This window comes from Eurosta solidaginis, chromosome 5 (assembly GCF_040869045.1).
Source record: "Eurosta solidaginis isolate ZX-2024a chromosome 5, ASM4086904v1, whole genome shotgun sequence".
NCBI classification, from domain to species: domain Eukaryota; kingdom Metazoa; phylum Arthropoda; class Insecta; order Diptera; family Tephritidae; genus Eurosta; species Eurosta solidaginis.
Genome location: NC_090323.1, coordinates 205,506,669 through 205,527,074, shown reverse-complemented (window position 1 = coordinate 205,527,074; position 20,406 = coordinate 205,506,669). Strand labels below are relative to the sequence as shown.

Below are 20,406 nucleotides of genomic sequence, written 5' to 3'. Positions count from 1 at the left end.
TCGGCTGATGATTACATGTGTTTGTACGTATCTCTCCGTTGCCTTGTATGTATGTGAGTAAATGATGATTGATTTGATGTAAACAAGAGTGGCAGCTTACTCTATTGTTGTTGTGCCTTTATTTACATACTTTGTATCAGATTAGTGATGTGAGTATCACTTAGTAATGATAATATTCGTCACAGTATGTACACCTTTTTACCCCATAAGATGGTCGGCTCCTAGCGCTAGTTACGTATTGTAAGCAGTGCAAACTAATGTTCACACTTATCAAGGTAACTCATATCTTTCTCAGCCTCGTGCCGTTATGTCTACGCCGATAACTGAAGCGCGCCATCAGTCCCGTCGTCCCAATCCCCAAAGGCTGTATATACTCTTTGACTACATACTTTTCTGCGGGATTCACAAGAATAGCCCTAAGAAAAGCAGCACTAAGAAGTATGCCTGTTGAAATGTCATGAGAATTATCGGTGTAGCGACTGTAAAGGTATCCCAATGTTAGAGCATAACATCATGTCCAGCAAGCAGTTGTTGTTGTTGTTGTAGCGATAAGGACACTCCCTGAAGGCCTTGGGGGAGTGTTATCGATGTTGATGGTCCTTCGCCGGATGTAGATCCGGTACGTTCCGGTACCAAGCCCGACCATCTCGGGAACGATTTGTTATGACCACATGCGACCTTCTAGGCCATTCCGCCCTCCCACCCCCTAGATCCATCAGAAGCTCGGGGTCGCCAGAGCCTCGGCTGTTAATGAAACAGGATTCGCCACGGGTAAGTGAGGGTGAAAATTGGGTTGGAGAAGCTATATATTGCGCTGGCAACCCATTGAGAGGGTTGCGCTGCACAACCACTTGAATCCAATTCGTATTTTAGTAGCCTCTTACGACAGAAATACCTACCGCGGTTATATTCCAACCCCCGAACCCGCTGGGGGTCCAGCAAGCAGTTCTTCCCTTAACTAGAGCATAAACATCCACATAAACCTTCGACCAGTAAAAAGGGTAATATTTCACCAACCACATTTTATTGCCGATGCTATCTGATCATATATTTACATAATCCAACCCGTTTAATTGCACGGTCTTTATGGTCTTACCCGTGTAGAACGAACACGTCCTCTCACCCAGAGTAAAAAAAAAAAGTTTTCCTATTTACACTATCGTCTACTTATTGTAAAGGCTGCAGTGCATTAAGAGTTTCCTCAAATGGCCGTCTTCTTGTTACTGGAGGTGTCGAGGGACAAGTGCGTGTTTGGAAAATTGAGCCGTTTCGTCAAAGTTTATTAGGCGTCTTAAAGGATCATTCAGGTCCAATATCATCATTGGATTTTAATCATTTGGATACTGAAGTTATATCAGCTTGTGTCGATGGCTCCTGCGTCATATGGGATGTAAAGTATGTACATATACATATAAATGAATCAAATAAAAGATAATGAGTTTAATTAAAACTTATATAATTGCAGGCGCCTGACTCGCAAGTTCGTCATTACGTCCAACACGCAATTTATGTGCGCTCGTTATTTTCCGACTGGAGTTCAATTGCTTGCTTGCGGTGCAGATGGACGTATAAGCTATTGGATGGTTTATAATGGTAGTCTTATACGGGAGCTTCATGGCACGAAGAAGAATTCCATCAATTTTTTGGATATAAATGCAACTGGTGACTACTTTCTAACAGTATCGAGCGATCAAATAGTTAAGGTTTGTTGTGTTCATACTAATTTTTTTTGAGATGAGGGGTTCAATGAGCAAACAAACTTCATGCATTTAACATCTCTTTTTGGGTTGGGTGTTTTTCTATAGGCCATTTCACATTGGGTTTCGATGGTGAAAATGGAATGTTGTTGTTTTTTAGCGATAAACACACTCCGAAGGTTTTGGGGAGTGTTATCGATGTTGATGGTGCTTTGCCGGATGTAGATCTGGTACGTACCGGTTGTTGTTGTTGTTATGCGTTCCTCTTCCGCGAGTTTTGGATACTTTTCTTTAAGTACTGGATTCACCAGGCAATTCCCGGCATAAAGGTCCGACGCCTGTTTATGGAGTTCACCAAGGACCTGCTTGTGTTTTTTCGCTTCATACGGCTGGGTTCTAAGGTGCCGTATTTCTTCAAAATGCTTACGGAGATGACTCATTAAGCCCCTAGGCGGTGCTGGTTCATCAATCAGATGTCTGTTGGGATGCCCAGGTTTCTGGGTATTCAACAGGAACTGTTTGGTCAGCATCTCATTTCTCTCCCTGATCGGGAGTATTCTCGCCTCATTATGCAGATGGTGTTCTGGGGACATAAGAAGACAGCCCGTGGCGATCCTCGCAGGCCTGCAGTTTCTTCCAGTGGGTAATTTTTAGGCTTGGCGACCATATGGGTGACGTAGCACGTAATCGGCTGACTAATTGCTTTGTATGTAGTCATGAGCGTTTCTTTATCTTTTCCCCAGGTACTGCCAGCGAGGGATTTGAGGATTTTGTTACGGCTCTGAATTCTCGGAAGAATTGCGGCTGCGTGCTCACCAAAATGTAGATCCTGATCAAACGTCACACCCAAGATTTTGGGGTGTAGGACAGTCGGTAGCGTAGTGCCATCGACGTGGATGTTCAAAATGGTCGACATTTGGGACGTCCATGTTGTAAATAAGGTCGCGGAAGATTTAGTCGGTGATAATGCCAGGTTTCGCGAGGCGAAAAAACTGGAGAGATCAGGGAGGTAGCCGTTTATTTTATTGCATAGCGCATCGAACTTTGGGCATGGGCCTGTGGCCATTATTGTGCAGTCATCGGCGTAGGAAACGATTGTGACTCCTTCCGGTGGTGAAGGTAGCTTAGATATGTAGAAATTAAACAAAAGTGGGGATAGGACACCACCCTGTGGCACCCCTTGTTTAATTCCAGAGCCTCCTCTTTGGAAGTAGCGAAAGTCTTTAGTCTCGAAACAGCCCGCTGCTTCGTTATACATTGTAACGAATTTGCTGCAAATTCTCTTATTTGCAATCCTCTGCTAAGTTCGAATCACTAAACTGTTGAATAAATAACTCCAATATTGAATGAAGGAAAAATGGCCTTTATTAAAGTACTTCACAATAACAAACTGTGCAACGAATAGCTTGCTGAATAACCACACTGATTGATTGCTCAATGAAACTCTAATATTCAAAATAACACTGTTATTGCTCGCTAGATATCGTCTTAATCAAACTGCTTGACAACTCAAATCAAACTGAATTCTTCTTACTCGCCTGCCCCGCTTTTATAGTTTACGCTGCATACTTCTAGGCTCTTCGATTTCCAGAAGTTACTAGTTAGTTCGGCTACAAAATCGCCAGCCACAACTACGTGCACAAATTATTGCTCTCTCTTGTGACAACTCAGATAAGATATATGCTTGTGTTTGTGCATTGCCGCTCCGCTGCTCGTATACGTACATATGTGTAGACGCAATTATTTATTCGTTTATGTAGATACATAATGCTTGAATTATTGATGTGAATGTTTGTAGTTTACAGTCTCTCGCACACACATAGGCGTATAAGTAAATGCATCTGTGTGTGACATCTCTTTCGGCTGCCTTATATATGTGTATACATGATTTGATTATTGACGTTAATACTGCTTGGCATGGCCTTAGCATCGCCTTAGTGATGGTATAGGTTAGTGATGCTAATATCCGTGACACTGCCCTCCACCTAAGTCTGATCGTCCCGATCAGACAAATCTCCCGATCTAACTGCCGCTAGCATCTCCAAATGTACCACCACTCTTCTAATCCGTGGTTTCCCAGTGGTTTGTATGCGGTAGATGGTATCACTGATCTTCTTTACAACTTTGTACGGGCCTTCCCAACTGCACCGAAATTTGGCTGGAACACCTTTCCGCCGGTGAGGGTTGTTTAACAGTACCAAATCTCCCGCCAAGAAACCTTCCGAATTAAAGTTCTTGTCATGCCAGTGTTTCATCTTACTAGTCATTACCCTGGGCCGTTCCTTCACACTCTGTTGTTTGGTCAATGAACCACTTCGTAGAGCTGGCGCTGGACGGATTTGCTTTGCATAGTCGGTATCGTTCCCACATTTCACAACAGTAGTGCGCTCCGGCTTGAAACTACACTCGCATTCTTTCTCGGAAATTCGTTGCTTCGTTTTCCTGCGTCTTTTAGGTTTTGTCAATGCCAGTGTTTCTCTCGCAGGCACCTTTGATTTTGATCCACTTGGCCCATTCGATCCACCAACCTTTACCTTTGAATTTCGTGGCCTTCGTCGAGTATTCTCCACCAGTACCCGATTACTGCTGAACCCTTTTTCCAAACTAAAGTTAAGTGGCACATCTTGGCTCTCATAACGCATCACCCTTCTCTGCATATCGATCTTGATGTCATGGTCAACCAAGAAATCCACTCCCAATATAACTTCATCAGCAATCTCCGCCACAACATATTTGTGTAGAACCATGACCTTCCCAATCAATACTTCACATATCACTTCTCCCTGAACTTTATATACTCGCCAGTGACCGTACGCAACTTTGCTCCAGGTAACGGTTTTACTCTCCTGTTGACCAAGTCAGATCGGATCAAGGAATGAGATGCGCCCGTATCTACAGTCAGTATTCGCTCGTTGCCATCCACATTCCCTCTGACGGTAAGACTGCTCGATTTTCTACCAATTTGCGACACAGATATCACAGGGCATTCAATAGCTGGATCTAGCTCTCTACCTCTTACATGCTCTTGCTCATCTCCTCCAGCTTTGCGTTTACGCCCACCCACATTGTTGGAACTATTAAGGCCAAGATCGCAATGACGTGCAATGTGACCGGACTTCCCGCATTTGAAGCATTTGATAACTTTTTCACTCCGCTTTTGCGATCCTTTCAGCGCCTCCAATATTGCGTCTACCCACTCTGGCCTTTCTACTTCCACACGGCGTGCTTTGAAAACTGGCTTACACAGAAGCGACGCTGTTTCCTGAATCAGGGCTTGTGACACCGTTTCTGAGAATGTTGGCTTTGGGTTTGCGTATGTAGCCCGCTTCGTTTCCACATCTCGTATGCCATTTATGAAGCTCTGGATTTTTACCCTTTCAGTGTATTCCACGGGTGCGTCCACATTCGCTAAATGTGCTAGCCTTTCAATATCCGACGCAAACTCTTGCAATGTTTCACCAGGCTTCTGGAAGCGGTTCAGCAACTCCATTTGGTATATCTGTTTCCTGTGTTCGCTTCCATAACGTCGTTCTACAGCAGCCATCAATGTTTCATAATTGTTCCGCTCTCCTTCGGGAATCGTCTGTAGGATTTCCGCTGCTGGCCCCTTCAATGCCACGAACAGTGCAGCAACTTTATCTTCCGCATTCCAGTTGTTCACTGCTGCGGTCTTCTCAAACTGTAGCTTGAAGACCTGGAAAGGAAGAGAACCGTCAAAAGATGGAGTTTTTACCTTCGTATTGCTCGCTGAAGCAGTCGGCCGATTAAGTTGCAATTCCTGTATACGACCTCTCAATGCATCCACCTCTGCCTCGAATTTTTCTTCAAACTGCGTTATTTTCTCGTCCATACGCGCTTCGAGTTTTGATGATATACGCGCCTCTTGCTCTTTCAGTTGTGTTTCCATCTTTGATGTAATCTGTGTCGACATTTCTGAAATACGTGTCTCATGTGTTTCCAGCTGGGATGCCATATATGTCTTCTGCTCTTCCAATTGTGATGTTATACGGGTTTCCTGCGATTCCAGTTGGGATATCATATACGTCGTCTGTTCTTCCATCTTCGATGTTATTCATGTCTCTTGGGATTCCATCTGTGATGACATATACGTTTTCTGTTCTTCCAGTTGTGATGACATGTTGGTGGATATTTGTGATGACATTTCTGTTATACGTGCCTCTTGCGCTTCCATCTTAGATGTTACTGTCGATGTTTGAGCAGTTATTGCAGCCAATATCATGTTCAAGTCTGTGCTGGTAATTGTCTGTGATGATTCGTTTTTCTCTTCAATTTTTGTTGTCTCCTCGCCATCATGATGAAAGACATACTCTTCCACATCAATTCCTTCTAATTCCATTGCCTCTCGTAGTCGTGCCTGAAGTTCGAGTTTAATGCCAGTTGTATTCAATCCACGGTTCTCCAACTCCTTCTTCAGTTGCGGGATCTTCAATTCACTTAACTTTGCCATGTCCTTGTTGTCCTCTGGAATTTATTCAACAATTCCTCTTCTGACACCAATTGTAACGAATTTGCTGCAAATCCTCTTATTTGCAATCCTCTGCTAAGTTCGAATCACTAAACTGTTGAATAAATAACTCCAATATTGAATGATGGAAAAATGGCCTTTATTAAAGTACTTCACAATAACAAACTGTGCAACGAATAGCTTGCTTAATAACCACACTGATTGATTGCTTAATGAAACTCTACTATTCAAAATAACACTGTTATTGCTCGCTAGATATCGTCTTAATCAAACTGCTTGACAACTCAAATCAAACTGAATTCTTCTTACTCGCCTGCCCCGCTTTTATAGTTTACGCTGCATACTTCTAGGCATTGTACAGGTCCACAAGTAGTATATGTAGCAGCACGCACATACACAGCCACGCTCACCTGATAAAATGCTTGTTCTTGTTCGTTTTTTTTGTGGATGCTATTTGGCACTGTTGTACTTCTTAGGACCAAACAAAGTTTAGTATCTGCTATCGAAAACTGCTTAAAATTTTTTTTTCTTATATTACAAAGAAATATACTTATTTACTTTCAAACGAGCACTTAATTACATCTCTCTTTAATAACCATATATTTTGGACAATTTTAATTAACAAATTGTGATACTTTTTTACGGGGACGATTGCTAAAACACGACCAGTCGGGGGAGGTATTAATAGACGCCTTTTTGCCTCGCTTCCAATAATTCGAATACTTTTTCTCTTCGGACTATTGACAACAGGACAAAACGCGTCTATTCATTTTTCTTTCCGCTTTTTTGGACGGGTTATTGCAGTCGACCTCGGTTTCAAACTGTTTTTCGCGCAGAACTTTTGAACGGGTAGAAAAACTTAACTCCCGTGTTTGTATTCTTAATACTGAAATAACTACGCGTCCTCAGATACCCCAATTGAAGACTTTTTTATAATTTTCTGAAGGACCCACGTGGGTGCACTTAAAATTTCCTACTAAATTCGTTAAAAGAAATTTACCATCACAGCAACCCATATCTGATATTCCGATCCCTTTGTTGCTTCCCTGTGTCGCTTTCGACGAAGCAACCCCGGTAATTTTGACACTTCGTTCAGTGTCAAAACTCATGTTCCACGCAGGTTCCACTGGGTTCCACGCTAGTTTGACACTGACCGAAGTGTCAAACTGTCGTGTGTTAGAAAGGGAAAGAAATTGTTTCCCTCTCATACATATCATACTTGTAAACCTGTACAATGCTTCTAGGCTCTTCGATTTCCAGAAGTTACTAGTTAGTTCGGCTACAAAATCGCCAGCCACAACTACGTGCACAAATTATTGCTCTCTCTTGTGACAACTCAGATAAGATATATGCTTGTGTTTGTGCATTGCCGCTCCGCTGCTCGTATACGTACATATGTGTAGACGCAATTATTTATTCGTTTATGTAGATACATAATGATTGAATTATTGATGTGAATGTTTGTAGTTTACAGTCTCTCGCACACACATAGGCGTATAAGTAAATGCATCTGTGTGTGACATCTCTTTCGGCTGCCTTATATATGTGTATACATGATTTGATTATTGACGTTAATACTGCTTGGCATGGCCTTAGCATCGCCTTAGTGATGGTATAGGTTAGTGATGCTAATATCCGTGACAATATGTTATTTTGTAGTTGTGGTTTCGAAGCCGGTACCGAAGACTTCAACTCACTGGAAGAAGCTACAGGCCTGCCAAAATGCTGCTCTCAGAACCGCCACGGGCTGTCTTCTTATGTCCCCAGAATACCATCTACATAATGAGGCGAGAATGCTCCCCATCAGGGAGAGAAATGAGATGCTAACCAAAAAGTTCCTGTTGAATACCCAGAAACCTGGGCATCCCAACAGACATCTGATTGATAAGCCAACAACGACCAGGGGCTTAAGGAGTCATCTACGTAAGCATTATGAGGACATACGGCACCTGAGAAACAGGCGTCGGACCTCTATGCCAGGAATTGCCCGGTGAATCCAGTACTCAAAGAAAAGTACCCAAAACTTGCGAAAGAGGAACGCATACTCCCCAAGGAAACGTGCCAGTGGCTTCTTCGCTCTGTTAACTGGCATTAATACTTACTAACCCGGAGCATAATCTTTCATTCTTCGTCTGCGTAAAGCTCGTACAATTCATCATTAAATTTTCTTCGATCCTCGCCCTCGCCAACGCGTAGAGGTCCGTAAATCTTTCGAACAACTTTTCTCTTGACAACTTTAGACCCAGAAATGAGCCTATACTTAATAAAGGCCTTCGGTACATTGCATATGGATACGGAGTCAGAATTTTTAAATTGGGTTTGGTTTTCGGAATATTTGAACCTCAAAGTGCTAAAAACGTCTCGTTTCGGGGTGCGGAAGTTTTTCAAACTTCGTTTGTCTCTGTAATTTATGTATCAACAAAGACAATCTTCGAAGCTTTTGTGGCGTGTCATCGATAGTGTAAGTTCTTTGCTGTTAATAGATTGTTGAGTTACCAGCGCAACTATCACTGGAATGATTATATATCACCACTTCAAACCATTTATTCTATCCCGTTCTATCACTCCACAATGATCTTAGGTTTGACAGAGCCCTGCCTGCTAAAGATGTGTATAGTAAAAACGACAATCTGAGAATGCTTAAGTTATCTTTCTTTTTTTCTACTGCAGTTTGTAATTTTTTTGTATTTTCTTTCAGTTATGGGACTATAACCGCGGAATAACAGTATGTGCTGGCTACGAACACTCCTCGCCTGTAGTGAGCTGTGCATTCAGCCCTAATGGTCGTTTGTTTGTTACGGGCAGCATTGATGGCTCAATTATCATATGGGATGTTCCAGAGGTTTGTACGATTTATATCCATTACATAACCATCTTTGCTGATACTTCCACTCATTTAAAAAATATATATAGGAGTACTGGGGTAAAGCTAATCCCCCACCACAATCCACCATGGCGGAAACTTCTAAAGACAAATCCGAACCACAGCCTGCACCAGCTACATCAAAGAGTGTAAAGTCTGAAAAAATTGATGATCTTCTAAAGAATACTCCAAAGGACAATGTGTGCTGCGTTGAATGTCCACCCATAAATATGCAGAAACAGCCGGATATCAATTGCGATTTTATACCGGATATTAAAAAATGTTAATTTATTGGAAAATTCTGTTTGAGAAACGTTTCGAAATAATACATCACATACTGTAGATATGTATGTTGTTCTTTGTATATATTTAAATATCATCTTCATAGCCTACATCAGGTAAAGCATTGGTATGTGGATTATGAAAAAAGGATTTAACTCCATCACCCCAAGGGAAACGTTTGTCCCGCTTATACATATGTGGCCAAGGTTTAAATTCTTCACGTTCTTCGTGAGTTCTTGTAGAGAATATTAAGATACTCATAAGAAATACAAATGGTAGTAAACCGAACAGGCAAATCTTTCTTAAAGTTCCTGCTGTGGATCCTGCAATGAAAATAAAAAATATGTAGAGGATTAGTCAGGTTAGGAGATAAAGACTTTTCAGCCCTTCGCTAAGGCCACAGATGAGGACATTGTAATGCCTTCAAATGGAACCTTTTGTGGAGTAAATAAACTTAGTTAACGACCTTTTTCGATTTTGGATACCTGTAAGATAATAAAAAAATGGTTTATAGACGCGTTCCACTTAGGAACGGAGAACGGCACAGCGGTCAGATATATTGCCGCTTATAACGTGAATGCAAGTGTCCAGTGAAAGCCTTTATCAGGGATGACAGCCCCGACTGAACTGTGCGTTATTTGTCATAGGAAGGCTGAACTAATAATATCTAGCACGAGGAATGTTCTAATTAGAGTACATTTGCTCTATTTATAGCGCTTGTGGGTAGCAAAGGTATAACGAGTCATTTCCTGGATGGTTGTGGAATCGTAAACCGCTGCCAGCTGGTTGGCGCTGAAGTGCTGGGAAAACGCATTGAAAAACCTGCGGTATTTTGTGAGCGACTTGTCTTGTCGCTACATGACTCCAGCATATTTAGCAAGGCCTGGCTGTCCGAGAGAATAAATATCCGTTTCCTAACCTTAGAGGAACAGCAACCTTGCGTTAACAACCTTAACAAGGCTTAAGGGCTCGGAGCAACTTGAGTGCAGGCCGTATGGCTATATCAGAAGAGCGTCAATCAATATGGGGCGAACAGAGGACATTGTCGCTTTTCTTGTGCTTCAAAAGAGATATTGGAGCCATAATAGAGTTGGAGGACTGGGGCAAAGGTGTGAAAATAACAGCGTATACTATACACGTGTATACCGATTAACGGGAGGGGTCGGTTCTGATGTTTACTGTGTGGATCCAGAAATAAGTAGATGCTATAGGCTGCCAGATCACTATAGTGCTTTTTCAAGCGGAAATTGTAACCGCGAAAAAAGCAGCAGAAAATATGGAGGATGTGTGCTTAAGGCGCAGTTGCCATTAAGACAATAATCTAACATCACACTTCATCAAGAAGTGTCCTGTAATGCAAACAAGCATCGCTCCCTAACTTTCTACTGGTTGCCGGTCACATAGGGATAGACGAAGACGAAAATGGCTATGAGCTGGCAAAGGAACGAGCAGCACTCCACGAATCGAGGGTAGATGTTCTAATCCGCTTGGGAGAAATCAAAAAGGGGAAGCCGATGCTAACAAAGTTGTTCGTATCTGTAAGAAGAGAAGACGCATGCTTATATATAAGGCCTCGTCAATAACAGCAGATGTTGTAAATGTGGACTGCTGGAAGAAACGGTCGAGTAGCTATTAAGCTAGTTCCTAGAAGCTTCTAGTATTGGCCAAGAGGTTGGAGTTCTTTTATAGCATAGGTCCTGGTACCTAATTGTTTTTTTCTTCCGATTGTCGAAAGAATTCGTGACACTTTAGACATATTCAGCCTATGTGAGATTTTTATTGACCGGCCAGTACAACCTACCCTTACCATCCTTAGGCATAGGTTCAGAGCTCCTTTGTACTTTTGAGCTTTGCAGCCTTTTTATGTGGAGATGATATAGCAGAATAGGACATACAATGGCTGTATAAATCCAGTGCACTACCTCCCAGACGATAATGAGACATTACTAAAAGCTTAAGCATAAGATTAGGAAACATTCAGCCTTTTGATTAGAAGTGCACCGGCAGGCCATCAATGACACCCACAATAAGACGTGCTCAATCAGTGTTCAATCGCCATTATCCAGGAAAACTGGAGTTGCTCTTTTGTTAAACTCATGTCAGACATGCTCATGTTCTCTTACGATGCCAAGCACATCTTTGACTACTCAATGAAGGAAACTTTTAAAACATCAACATTACTGTGGCCAATCCTGTTCAAAATGTAAGTTTTCTAGGGCTTACATTAGAAGATAGGAGTCTCTGAGTGGATGCGCCGATTTAGAAGGGCAAAGTACTGTTTCAAAAACAAAACAACCAGAGCATGTTATCGGGGGACTATTTGAGGATTAGTGGAAAGTATTAGAATTTGGGATCGAAGTGCGAAAGCCAAAATGAACTGCAGCGATCAATCTCCCACAGTTGCAGTATCCAGTGCGAAGTTGTGCCAGAGTAACGGGCATATCCCTGGAAAGTAGTCTTCTTCAGCGAGTTTCGGCTATTGAACACTGAGAACGACTGAGGGCCATTTTTGGTTCAAACGGTTGAATTCGTTTGTGCCAAATTTCCTTGTAGCGCTTGCGGAAATTGCTCCTTATATCTCTTGGAGGCTGGTCCTCGTTAGTCAGTTGGCTGTTAGGACGCCCAGGTTTCAGAGTATTCAACAGAAACTGTTCGTGCAACATTTTGTTTCTCGCTTTTTTGGGGAATATTCTCTAACCTAACTGTGTAGATGATATTCCGGCTACATGAGACATCGCGATAACGTAATATCAACGAAGTAGATGTCCAATATTACCGACATTTGGTTTGGCAACGTTGTAAATAAGGTCGCCGAGGACTTGTTCGGTGATAGTGACATGTTACGCGAAGCGAAAAAGCTAGATGATACTGTTGGCTTGGCTAATAAGTAAGCAAGGTGAGATGACCTAGAAGGTTTGACATGGTCAAACCAAATTGTTCGCACTGAACTCTGGCGTGTAACTAACATCTCAACTTAAGCGGCCGAAGTGGCAGGGCAGTAAACTGGAGTTTAAACTCTCGACAAAAAAACCGGACGTGATTCACACATGGCAAACCCACCGGATGGCGGCTAATGTCGCCTTGGATAGTACTGTAAACGGTACCCAATTCATGTGGTAATTTCAGCAGTTACATTTATCACGAGTAAAGTATGAATAGTATAAGCTTACCTTTTGGATCTGACAGCGGTTTAGCAGCGCAACTACTTTTTCTTCCAACACTTCCCATATTTGCAATGCTTTTTCCATCTTCAGCACCACACTTTTTAAATTTTTCGTCTTTTCCACCTTTTTTCATTTCACACAAATCAAATTTATTCAAAGGTGCACATCCAGAACCACTCTTTGCATCGGCACCTGCATCTGCACCAGCAGCCCCACCGGCACTACCACCACCTTTTTTGGAGTCCGAACCCTTTCCTTTGTCGCATTCGTCTTTGCCACTTTTAGCAGCATATTGACGCGATATTCCAGTTAAAATTTGTTTTACAGAAAATTTTGAGATTCGTTGCATATTCAAATTTTTTTAAATTTCTTTTAGTTGTTTGTTAATGAAGTAGCAATAAAATTTCAATTACGTGAAATCTAAGTAAAATGCTAAGTTTGCCGAGATGAAGGGAAATTTTCACTTCTCACACATTTTTTCGGTTGGAGACCATGGTGACGGCTTTTGCTTAAAGTTTGGACTAACTTAATTGGCGTTTAACGGCTTAAACGGTTATGGCCGTCCAAAAATGCGTGCCAGTCGCTTTCGTCGTTGGGTTAACTGGCGCCAATTGGTCACACCAAAGAAATTTCTTAGCCAGAGCATCATCCTGCATTCGCATAACGTGGCCCAGGCAGCGTAGCCGCTGTAATGCCCTGGATTGTGTTGATGTCTGCGTATAGCTCGTACAGCTCATCTTCGGTACTCACCTTCTCCAACAAGACAAGAGTGATTCTTAGCTGAATTTCAAAGCTGGTGTTGTTGTTTGTGCTAATGCTGATTCCGAAATAAACGAAATCCTTTTCTATTTTTAAATTGTGGCTGCGAAGAGTAGCATAGTTCCCAAGGCGCAAATGCGCTGACTCTTTGCTTGATGACTGCGTGTTGTCCTCATTCACCATCAAACCCATCTATCCGCTTCTTTTTTCAGTTTGGAGTAAGCAGAGCTTACGGCGCGGATGTTCAGGCCGATGATATCAATGTCATCATACTTTTATAGAATATTATTACAGAGGTTAAAGTCTACGGCTCGTATTATTTTCTCCAATATCAAATTAAATAAATCGCTTGATAGGGGTCACTCTGTCAGAAACCTCGTTTAGTTTCGAACGGTTCGAAAAGGTCCTTCCCAATTCTTACTGAGCTGATAGAGTTGCTTAATGTCATTGTGCACAGCCGTATAAGTTTTGCGTCGAAACCAAATTCGGGCATAGCGGCATATAGGCAGCTTCTTTTCATGCTGTCGAAGGCGGTTTTAAAATCGACGAGCGCACAGTTAAAATATGGTCGGTGGTAGATCAACCAGCCGCACTGATAAGGTCCAATTAGCCGATTCACGGTGGGCTTCAATCTTTCGCACAATACGCTTGACAGGACGTCATATGCGATATTATGGGAGCTGATTCCGCGAGAATTGGCACAGTTTGCAGGATCTCTTCTTATGTACTGGGCAAAGAACACATACATATTGTAACGAATTTAAGGAAATTCCGCTTATTTGCAACCTTCTGCTAACGTTCGAATCGCTAAACTGTTGAAAAAATCACTCCAATATTCTGTATTGCAAAATAGTCTTTATTAGACTACTTTGGGAGTAGGACAATTATACTTCACAATTAAACTTCACTTCGCATCTGATAGCGTGTTTATTTAAATCAAACTGATTACGGACTACTCGGCTTGCGCTGCTTTTATACTCTCCGTTGCCTCATTTGCATATTTCAGTCTAGACCAGCGATGGGCAAAACGGCTCGTATGAGCCTTTTGCTCATACGGGCACGCTTTGCACATTTAAGTGCTAGGTGAGGGACGATCAAGTGCAGGTATGTGGGGCGAAGAACACAGGAAGAGAATAATATACAAACACATCTTGCTCATCTTGCTTAATATATATTTAACAGTTACCAAGCTATGTGGAAAATAGAGCTGCCACCGCTCTTAGTATGTTCAAATTATTAAGCGTTTTAGGATAAACTAGCCTTTACCGGCGGCTTCGCTCGCAATAAAGGCTACAAATATGTAATGTCGCTTTTGTGATTCACAACTCAAACTGAATTTTCAGTTGTAATTTTAAAAGTTCCTTTATGATTCGAATCATAAACAAAGCTAGTTTTAAAATTAGAAAAATGGTCGCCGTAAATTAAACACACATGCAACACATGGTCCAACAATTTTTGCAGTGTGGATTTAACGATATATGTATGTGAGCTGAAGAAATTTGAAAATTCCTCCATATAATTTCAAATTTATAAATGAAAGCAGTTATATTTATAATAAAACTGGTAAAATTAGTCGTTATTTATGCGATTGGTACTTTTGCTTTATTTGTAAACTGATACATTTCTTTCTATGCTCACGGCAACACTGCCAAAAAGTCTGAACTGGGTATCGTTTTCCCACGATTGTATACGAAACGTGCATTAGTACGTTTTTCTACTACTACTTCCTCTAATGCTACTACTTTAAAAATACTCTTTTAAAGACTTTTATGTATATATTGCAAAATGAATCGGATTGCATATAAATAAATGTATGTGAAGGCGAAATGAATGTCAATAATGCGCTGCTTAACATAAAGTCGACTTCAGTCTATGGTTATTCCGTTTTTCGTATTTCTTACCAAAAAAAATTTATGTTTTTGTTTTCGTACTATTGCAACACAGTTTGGGAATTGGTTTTAGAGGTTGAGAGAGAATATTTTTATTTCAGTTTTTTTAGTGTTTCCGCAACCTTCTTGCATTGTGAATGATAACAAAGTGTGATATCTTATCTGTCAACTGCCTGATAGGATGTTCAATATGGCTACTTTTTAGCGTTTTGACAGGGTGTTCAATATGGCGGCGCCTATCTTCAGCGGGCGACAGAAAGAGATACAGAATGAGACAGCGATAGTCAATTACAAATCAGGTGATCAATTAACTTTGGAATTTTGACGTCTGTGCAGAAGATATCACACTTAGTTATCATTCACAATGCCTTCTTGCGATGAATATCGTTTCGGACGAAGCGTACGATATTTCCAAATTATTTTTTTACTGCGCACACACTTCAAAATACACAAATGTCTTACCTAGCACTCGCTGGCACTGAAACTGATTTAGGAGCCAAAAATAGGCCCATCCCTGGTCTAGACGTTTCATCTTCCAGAACTGCTGTATCTCCTGCTTATTGAGCTACATACATGCGTCTGTATGTGTGAGTAACAATTTCGGCTGATGATTACATGTGTTTGTGAGTATCTCTTCGTTGCCTTGTATGTATGTGTGTAAATGATGATTTATGTGTTCATGTACACCAGTGTGGCTCGCTTTAATGTTTTTGTTGTTGCGTGATTATTTGCTTGATGTCAACATTCGCCACAATATATTCCAATCGTCAGGCACGTAATTTTTAACTCAGCGGCGAAACGAAGGGCTTCAGATATATGCTCCTGCATTCCGTTGGTTTAAATTGAGATCTCTCTGAGATCAAGTTTGAGAGTCGGTTTGCGAAATCATTGACAGTCTGTTGCGATTGCAACCTATCGGCCTTTAACATGGGTTTTTCGTTTCTGTTAGGCCCTCGAATCGTGCGAACATCTAAAACACTGGACCGTCTATCCCAACGTGGTTGATCTGATTGCGTGTATTTGGATCGGGGGACAACCATGTAGCTTGATAAATATATTTTTATGCATATACCTCGTGCTGAGTATGATCATGCTTCGAGATCAACCTGCGAAATAAATTAGCCTCAGTTTCACTCTTAGAGGCTGAACTTTCAATCGTGGGGCCAAAAACATATTTTTTGCCAACCCTGGCGTTAAAGTCGCCACGCGCGACTTTTCGCGCATTTTCGGTGCTCGTAAAATGTGTCCTTCACCTCATCGTCCTTCTCCTGCGTCGGTTCATGGGTGCAGATGAATTATTTATCAAAAAATTGCGCTTTTATTCGCATAGGGGCGAGACGTTTGTCTACAGGCGTGAACGTCAGTACTTGGTGACAAAGCCTCTCTTTCACCACGAATCCAGCACAGAAGCTATGCTTAGTTTCGTCTTCACTCCAGCCAATAACACATTTATTGATGCTTTTCTGGCGTATTTTGTCCATCCCATTTCTCGGATGGCGATGATGTCAGCTTTTATCTTCACGAGACATCAACCAGCCGGGCACCTTTACTAATTCGGAACAGACATTCCAGGTGCATGCCCTCAAATCATAGTCTTTTAAATGTTTTCAGTGGTGGTCGTCGTCAATAAAGGGCTATCTTTTTATCCGAAGCCTGTCGTATGTTTTCATTGGAGTGTGGTTTTATGTGACGGGTTTCAAGACCCGCTCCAAGATAGACGCCCACTTGCAGTCGCCCATTATGGTGGTCTGGCGCTGCCGATGCAGTCCCCTAGCTAGCTTTTAAATCGATTATGTCCGAGTGGCCTAGCCAAGTTGTCCTTCTCTCATTAGCTCAGCACTAAATGAGTGTTCCGTAGCTACTACAGCAGTAGTGAGCTGCTTGAACCGAATGCAAAAGAATCGGTCTGACCATTCCTTGTTGAATGTTAAAAAAAGTTGAAAGCTTCCCCAACTTGCTTCTACACACGGCTCCATGCCTGTTGTCCGAAAGTGTTGACGGAACAGCCAACCATTTTGCTGATGCAGTGTTTTAAGAGTTTCACTTCTATTCCGCACAGGGAATGCATCCAACTTTGTATTAATATTTTTAAATGTTGTTCATTTCAATCTTAAATCTTTATATCGCTGAGAGCACTGCACAGAGAGGGGCATTGTGGCAAATGTATGTACTACAAATTCAATTTTGTGCATGTACATCAGGACGGTCCTAAAAAAAATTAAATGACGACACTTTAGACCAGGGCTATTCAAAACTGAAAGTGCACCTGTATTAGTGAGAGCGCAATCGTAGCGATGATCGTGCGCAGTGTTGCCAGGTTAGCATTTTCGAGGCTAGATTTAGCATTTTTTTTTGCCTTCAGCCTCGAAATTTTGTTTTTAGCTTCGTGACTTTTTTCTAGCCTTTTTTACTCCGAATGTATTTTTAAAAATTTCTAAAATAAAATAATTTCAATAGTTCCTGTGAACACCTAATACCTAATAATATGAGTTCTCTACAAAAGATTAATTCTTTTTCTGCTGAAAATTCGTTGAAAATTTCAAAGCCAGATGTATTTTCTTACTTTGAAAAAGAGAAGTATAGTTATTCTTCAAGTCAAATAGCATTAATAGAGCTGCAGTGGCGAAAACTTATAACTATACAATAGAAAAATGTACACTCCACCATGGAATTTTGGTCGGAAGTCCGAGAACATAAAAATGCATTAAACGAACCTCTTTTTGTAGAACTTGTCGAATTCATATTTAGTTTTTTAGTATTACCACTCAGTAACGCGGAGGTTGAAAGAGTTTTTAGTGGCATGAAAATTCTGAAAACTAAATTAAGGAACAAATTAAAAATTAAAATGCTTAATGCGTTGCTTAATATTAGATGCTCGTTAAAACACTTATCTAAATGTTGTAATGACTTTGAAATTACCGATGATCTCATATCTATGGTAAATAGCCAAACTTTATACCCAGACATAAGCTCTTCTGATTCTTCAGGCGGGGAATATTTTATTTAAATAATTAGTTTGTAATATTTTTTTATGTTTATACACATATGCAATTATTTAAAGTAATTCCATGTGCTAGTCAAAGAAAATGTGCCTGATATATTTTGAAACAGGAAGTTATGCTTAAGTTATGTTCATAAGTTTTTATTTATAAATGTGTAAACTAAAATATAAAAAAAATTTAATGAATTAACCAAAAAATTCCTGGCCCTTTTTTAGCTTCTTTTTTTTCTAAATTTAGCCTTTTCTAACCTTTTTTTTTGCCAATCTAGCTTCTTTTTTTTGCATCACCTGGCAACACTGATCGTGCGGGTGAATTGATTTTTCATTTAGTCGCTTACTAGCACATTGTGAATGATGACAAAGTGTGATCTCTTATCTGTCAACTGCCTGACAGGCTGTTCAATATGGCTACTTTTCAGCGTTTTGACAGGCTGTTCAATATGGCGGCGCCTATCTTCAGCGGGTGATAGAAAGAGATACAGAATGAGACAGCGATAGTCAAATACGAATCAGGTGATCCAATCACTTTGGAATTTTGACGTTTATGCAAAAGAGATCACACTTTGTCATCATTCACAATGTACTAGCAAGCAACGAGCTAACAACAAGCATGTGTATCGCGCATAATTTTTCATACATATTTTGATACCGATCAGCCGATACCCACCACCGTTGTTGCTACACCAAGTGCCAAGCATTGTAAATTTTACCAAGTAGCGCAACTAACAGCTGATCGGTGAAAATTCGCACATTCACACGCACAGTTCTCGACTCACTTTCAAAAAAAAACTTTAGATTATTTAATTCAAATTTTAAAGTGCGATAATCCATATAAATTTATGTATCCAGAATATATATGGTGTTTTTGTTGTTATTAAAACAATAGTTTTATTTATATTAAAGCTTTTATCATTTTTTTTTTAACTTTGAAAAAACTCCGAACACCATTCCTTCATTATATGACATTCGACTACCTAGTCCACTGCCTTCCAATCTATTCGCAACATAACCTCTACTTAATCTGCCAAACTATATAGTAAACAATGGTGCCAAGCGACGACTAAAACAATTAACGACGACAGAGCGAATCATATGCGTGTGAATTGAGAGGGCACAATTGTGCTATGAAATGAATAGCCCTGCTTTAAGCCGGAGTCAAAGAGTATATATTTGCTTTAAGCTTTAAGCTTTAAGCTGGAAACATTGGTGCTTTATCGGTAACCGTATCGGTAACCTTTTAACAGCTGGTTTGACCAACCTTATGAGAATCAATGCAATCGATTATTGGTGCCGCTAAAGTCGTAACCGTATCGTAGCCAACCAATTGGGTTTTGGTTTACCGTCGTAACGATAAACAGCTGATTACGTTAGGGATACGGATACAGCGATACGACATACGGCACCAATGACTCCGGCTTTAAGCTGGAGACATTGGTGCTTTATCGGTAACCGTATCGGTAACCTTATAACAGCTGATTCGACCAATCTTATGACAATCAATGCAATCGATTATTGGTGCCGCTAAGGTCGTAACCGTATCATAGCCAACCAATTGGGTTTTGGTTTACCGTCGTAACGATAACCAGCTGATTACGTTAGGGATACGGATACAGCGATACGACATACGGCACCAATGACTCCAGCTTAAGGTCCTAATCGTATCGTGGCCAACCAATTGGGTTTTGGTTTACCGTCGTAACGATAAACAGCTGATTACGTTAGGGATACGGATACAGCGATACGACATACGGCACCAATGACTCCGGCTTTAGACGGCAATACCACGGTGAGAGATATAACATAAATTTAATTAAATTCGCACGTCATGGGAGTGCGCCTCTCGTTCATTTGGGCGGGATAATGGATAAATCGTTGGGCCATTTCATTATAACTCTCACTCAAAATCATTTAATAGCTCAGACTTCGTTTTTTTCATAAAAAAGACTGCTCTCACCTTACTTGATAGTTAATGTAGTTTATGTACTTTGTTGTTCTACCAGTGAGAATATATCTAATTCGACAAGCACTTTCTTATGTCCCTATTACCATGCCCATTGGCAAGTCTCTTCGGTGGGTATTTCTCAAAGCATTTAATTGAGAATGTGTTAAGAAAAAGTATACCCCAAAGTTTGCAGGGTGTCGCGCCCTTGCTGTAAGGGCAGGAGTATGAAGTATCTCAAGGCCTTCAGTTTGCTATGTGTGGCAGGACGCCACTTCCAACGACACGTAAATATTAAAAGGGCATACAATGTGTATAGCTGCATT

At 40.9% G+C, this 20,406-nt stretch overlaps 2 protein-coding genes across 2 annotated transcripts in view; one reads left to right on the top strand and one right to left on the bottom strand.

The window, feature by feature from the left end:
- The window catches only part of LOC137254602 (cilia- and flagella-associated protein 52), a 51,668-nt gene extending 42,133 nt beyond the window's left edge, over nucleotides 1-9,535 (top strand). Inside the window, exons 9-12 of the mRNA XM_067792395.1 lie at nucleotides 1,179-1,395; nucleotides 1,466-1,703; nucleotides 8,882-9,025; nucleotides 9,097-9,535. Coding sequence (XP_067648496.1) covers nucleotides 1,179-1,395; nucleotides 1,466-1,703; nucleotides 8,882-9,025; nucleotides 9,097-9,333 — 836 coding nt within the window. The 3' untranslated portion in view covers nucleotides 9,334-9,535. The remainder of the gene's footprint in view (nucleotides 1-1,178; nucleotides 1,396-1,465; nucleotides 1,704-8,881; nucleotides 9,026-9,096) is intronic.
- Nucleotides 9,306-12,929, bottom strand: LOC137252238 (cytochrome c oxidase subunit 6A, mitochondrial-like). The gene is made up of 2 exons (XM_067787667.1): nucleotides 12,499-12,929; nucleotides 9,306-9,651 (listed from the first exon to the last, which is right to left on the bottom strand). Exons 1-2 carry the CDS (start codon nucleotides 12,839-12,841, stop codon nucleotides 9,416-9,418), a joined length of 579 nt encoding a protein of 192 aa, XP_067643768.1. The 5' UTR covers nucleotides 12,842-12,929; the 3' UTR covers nucleotides 9,306-9,415.
- Between the last annotated feature and the right edge of the window lie 7,477 nt (nucleotides 12,930-20,406).

What these genes read in the sequence shown, in the direction of transcription:
- LOC137252238 (XM_067787667.1), bottom strand. Translation starts at nt 12,841, where the DNA reads ATGCAACGAATCTCAAAATTTTCTGTAAAACAAATTTTAACTGGAATA. An exon ending in ACCGCTGTCAGATCCAAAAG is followed by an intron (nt 9,652 to 12,498) that starts GTAAGCTTATAC and finishes TTTTCATTGCAG; the next exon opens with GATCCACAGCAGGAACTTTA.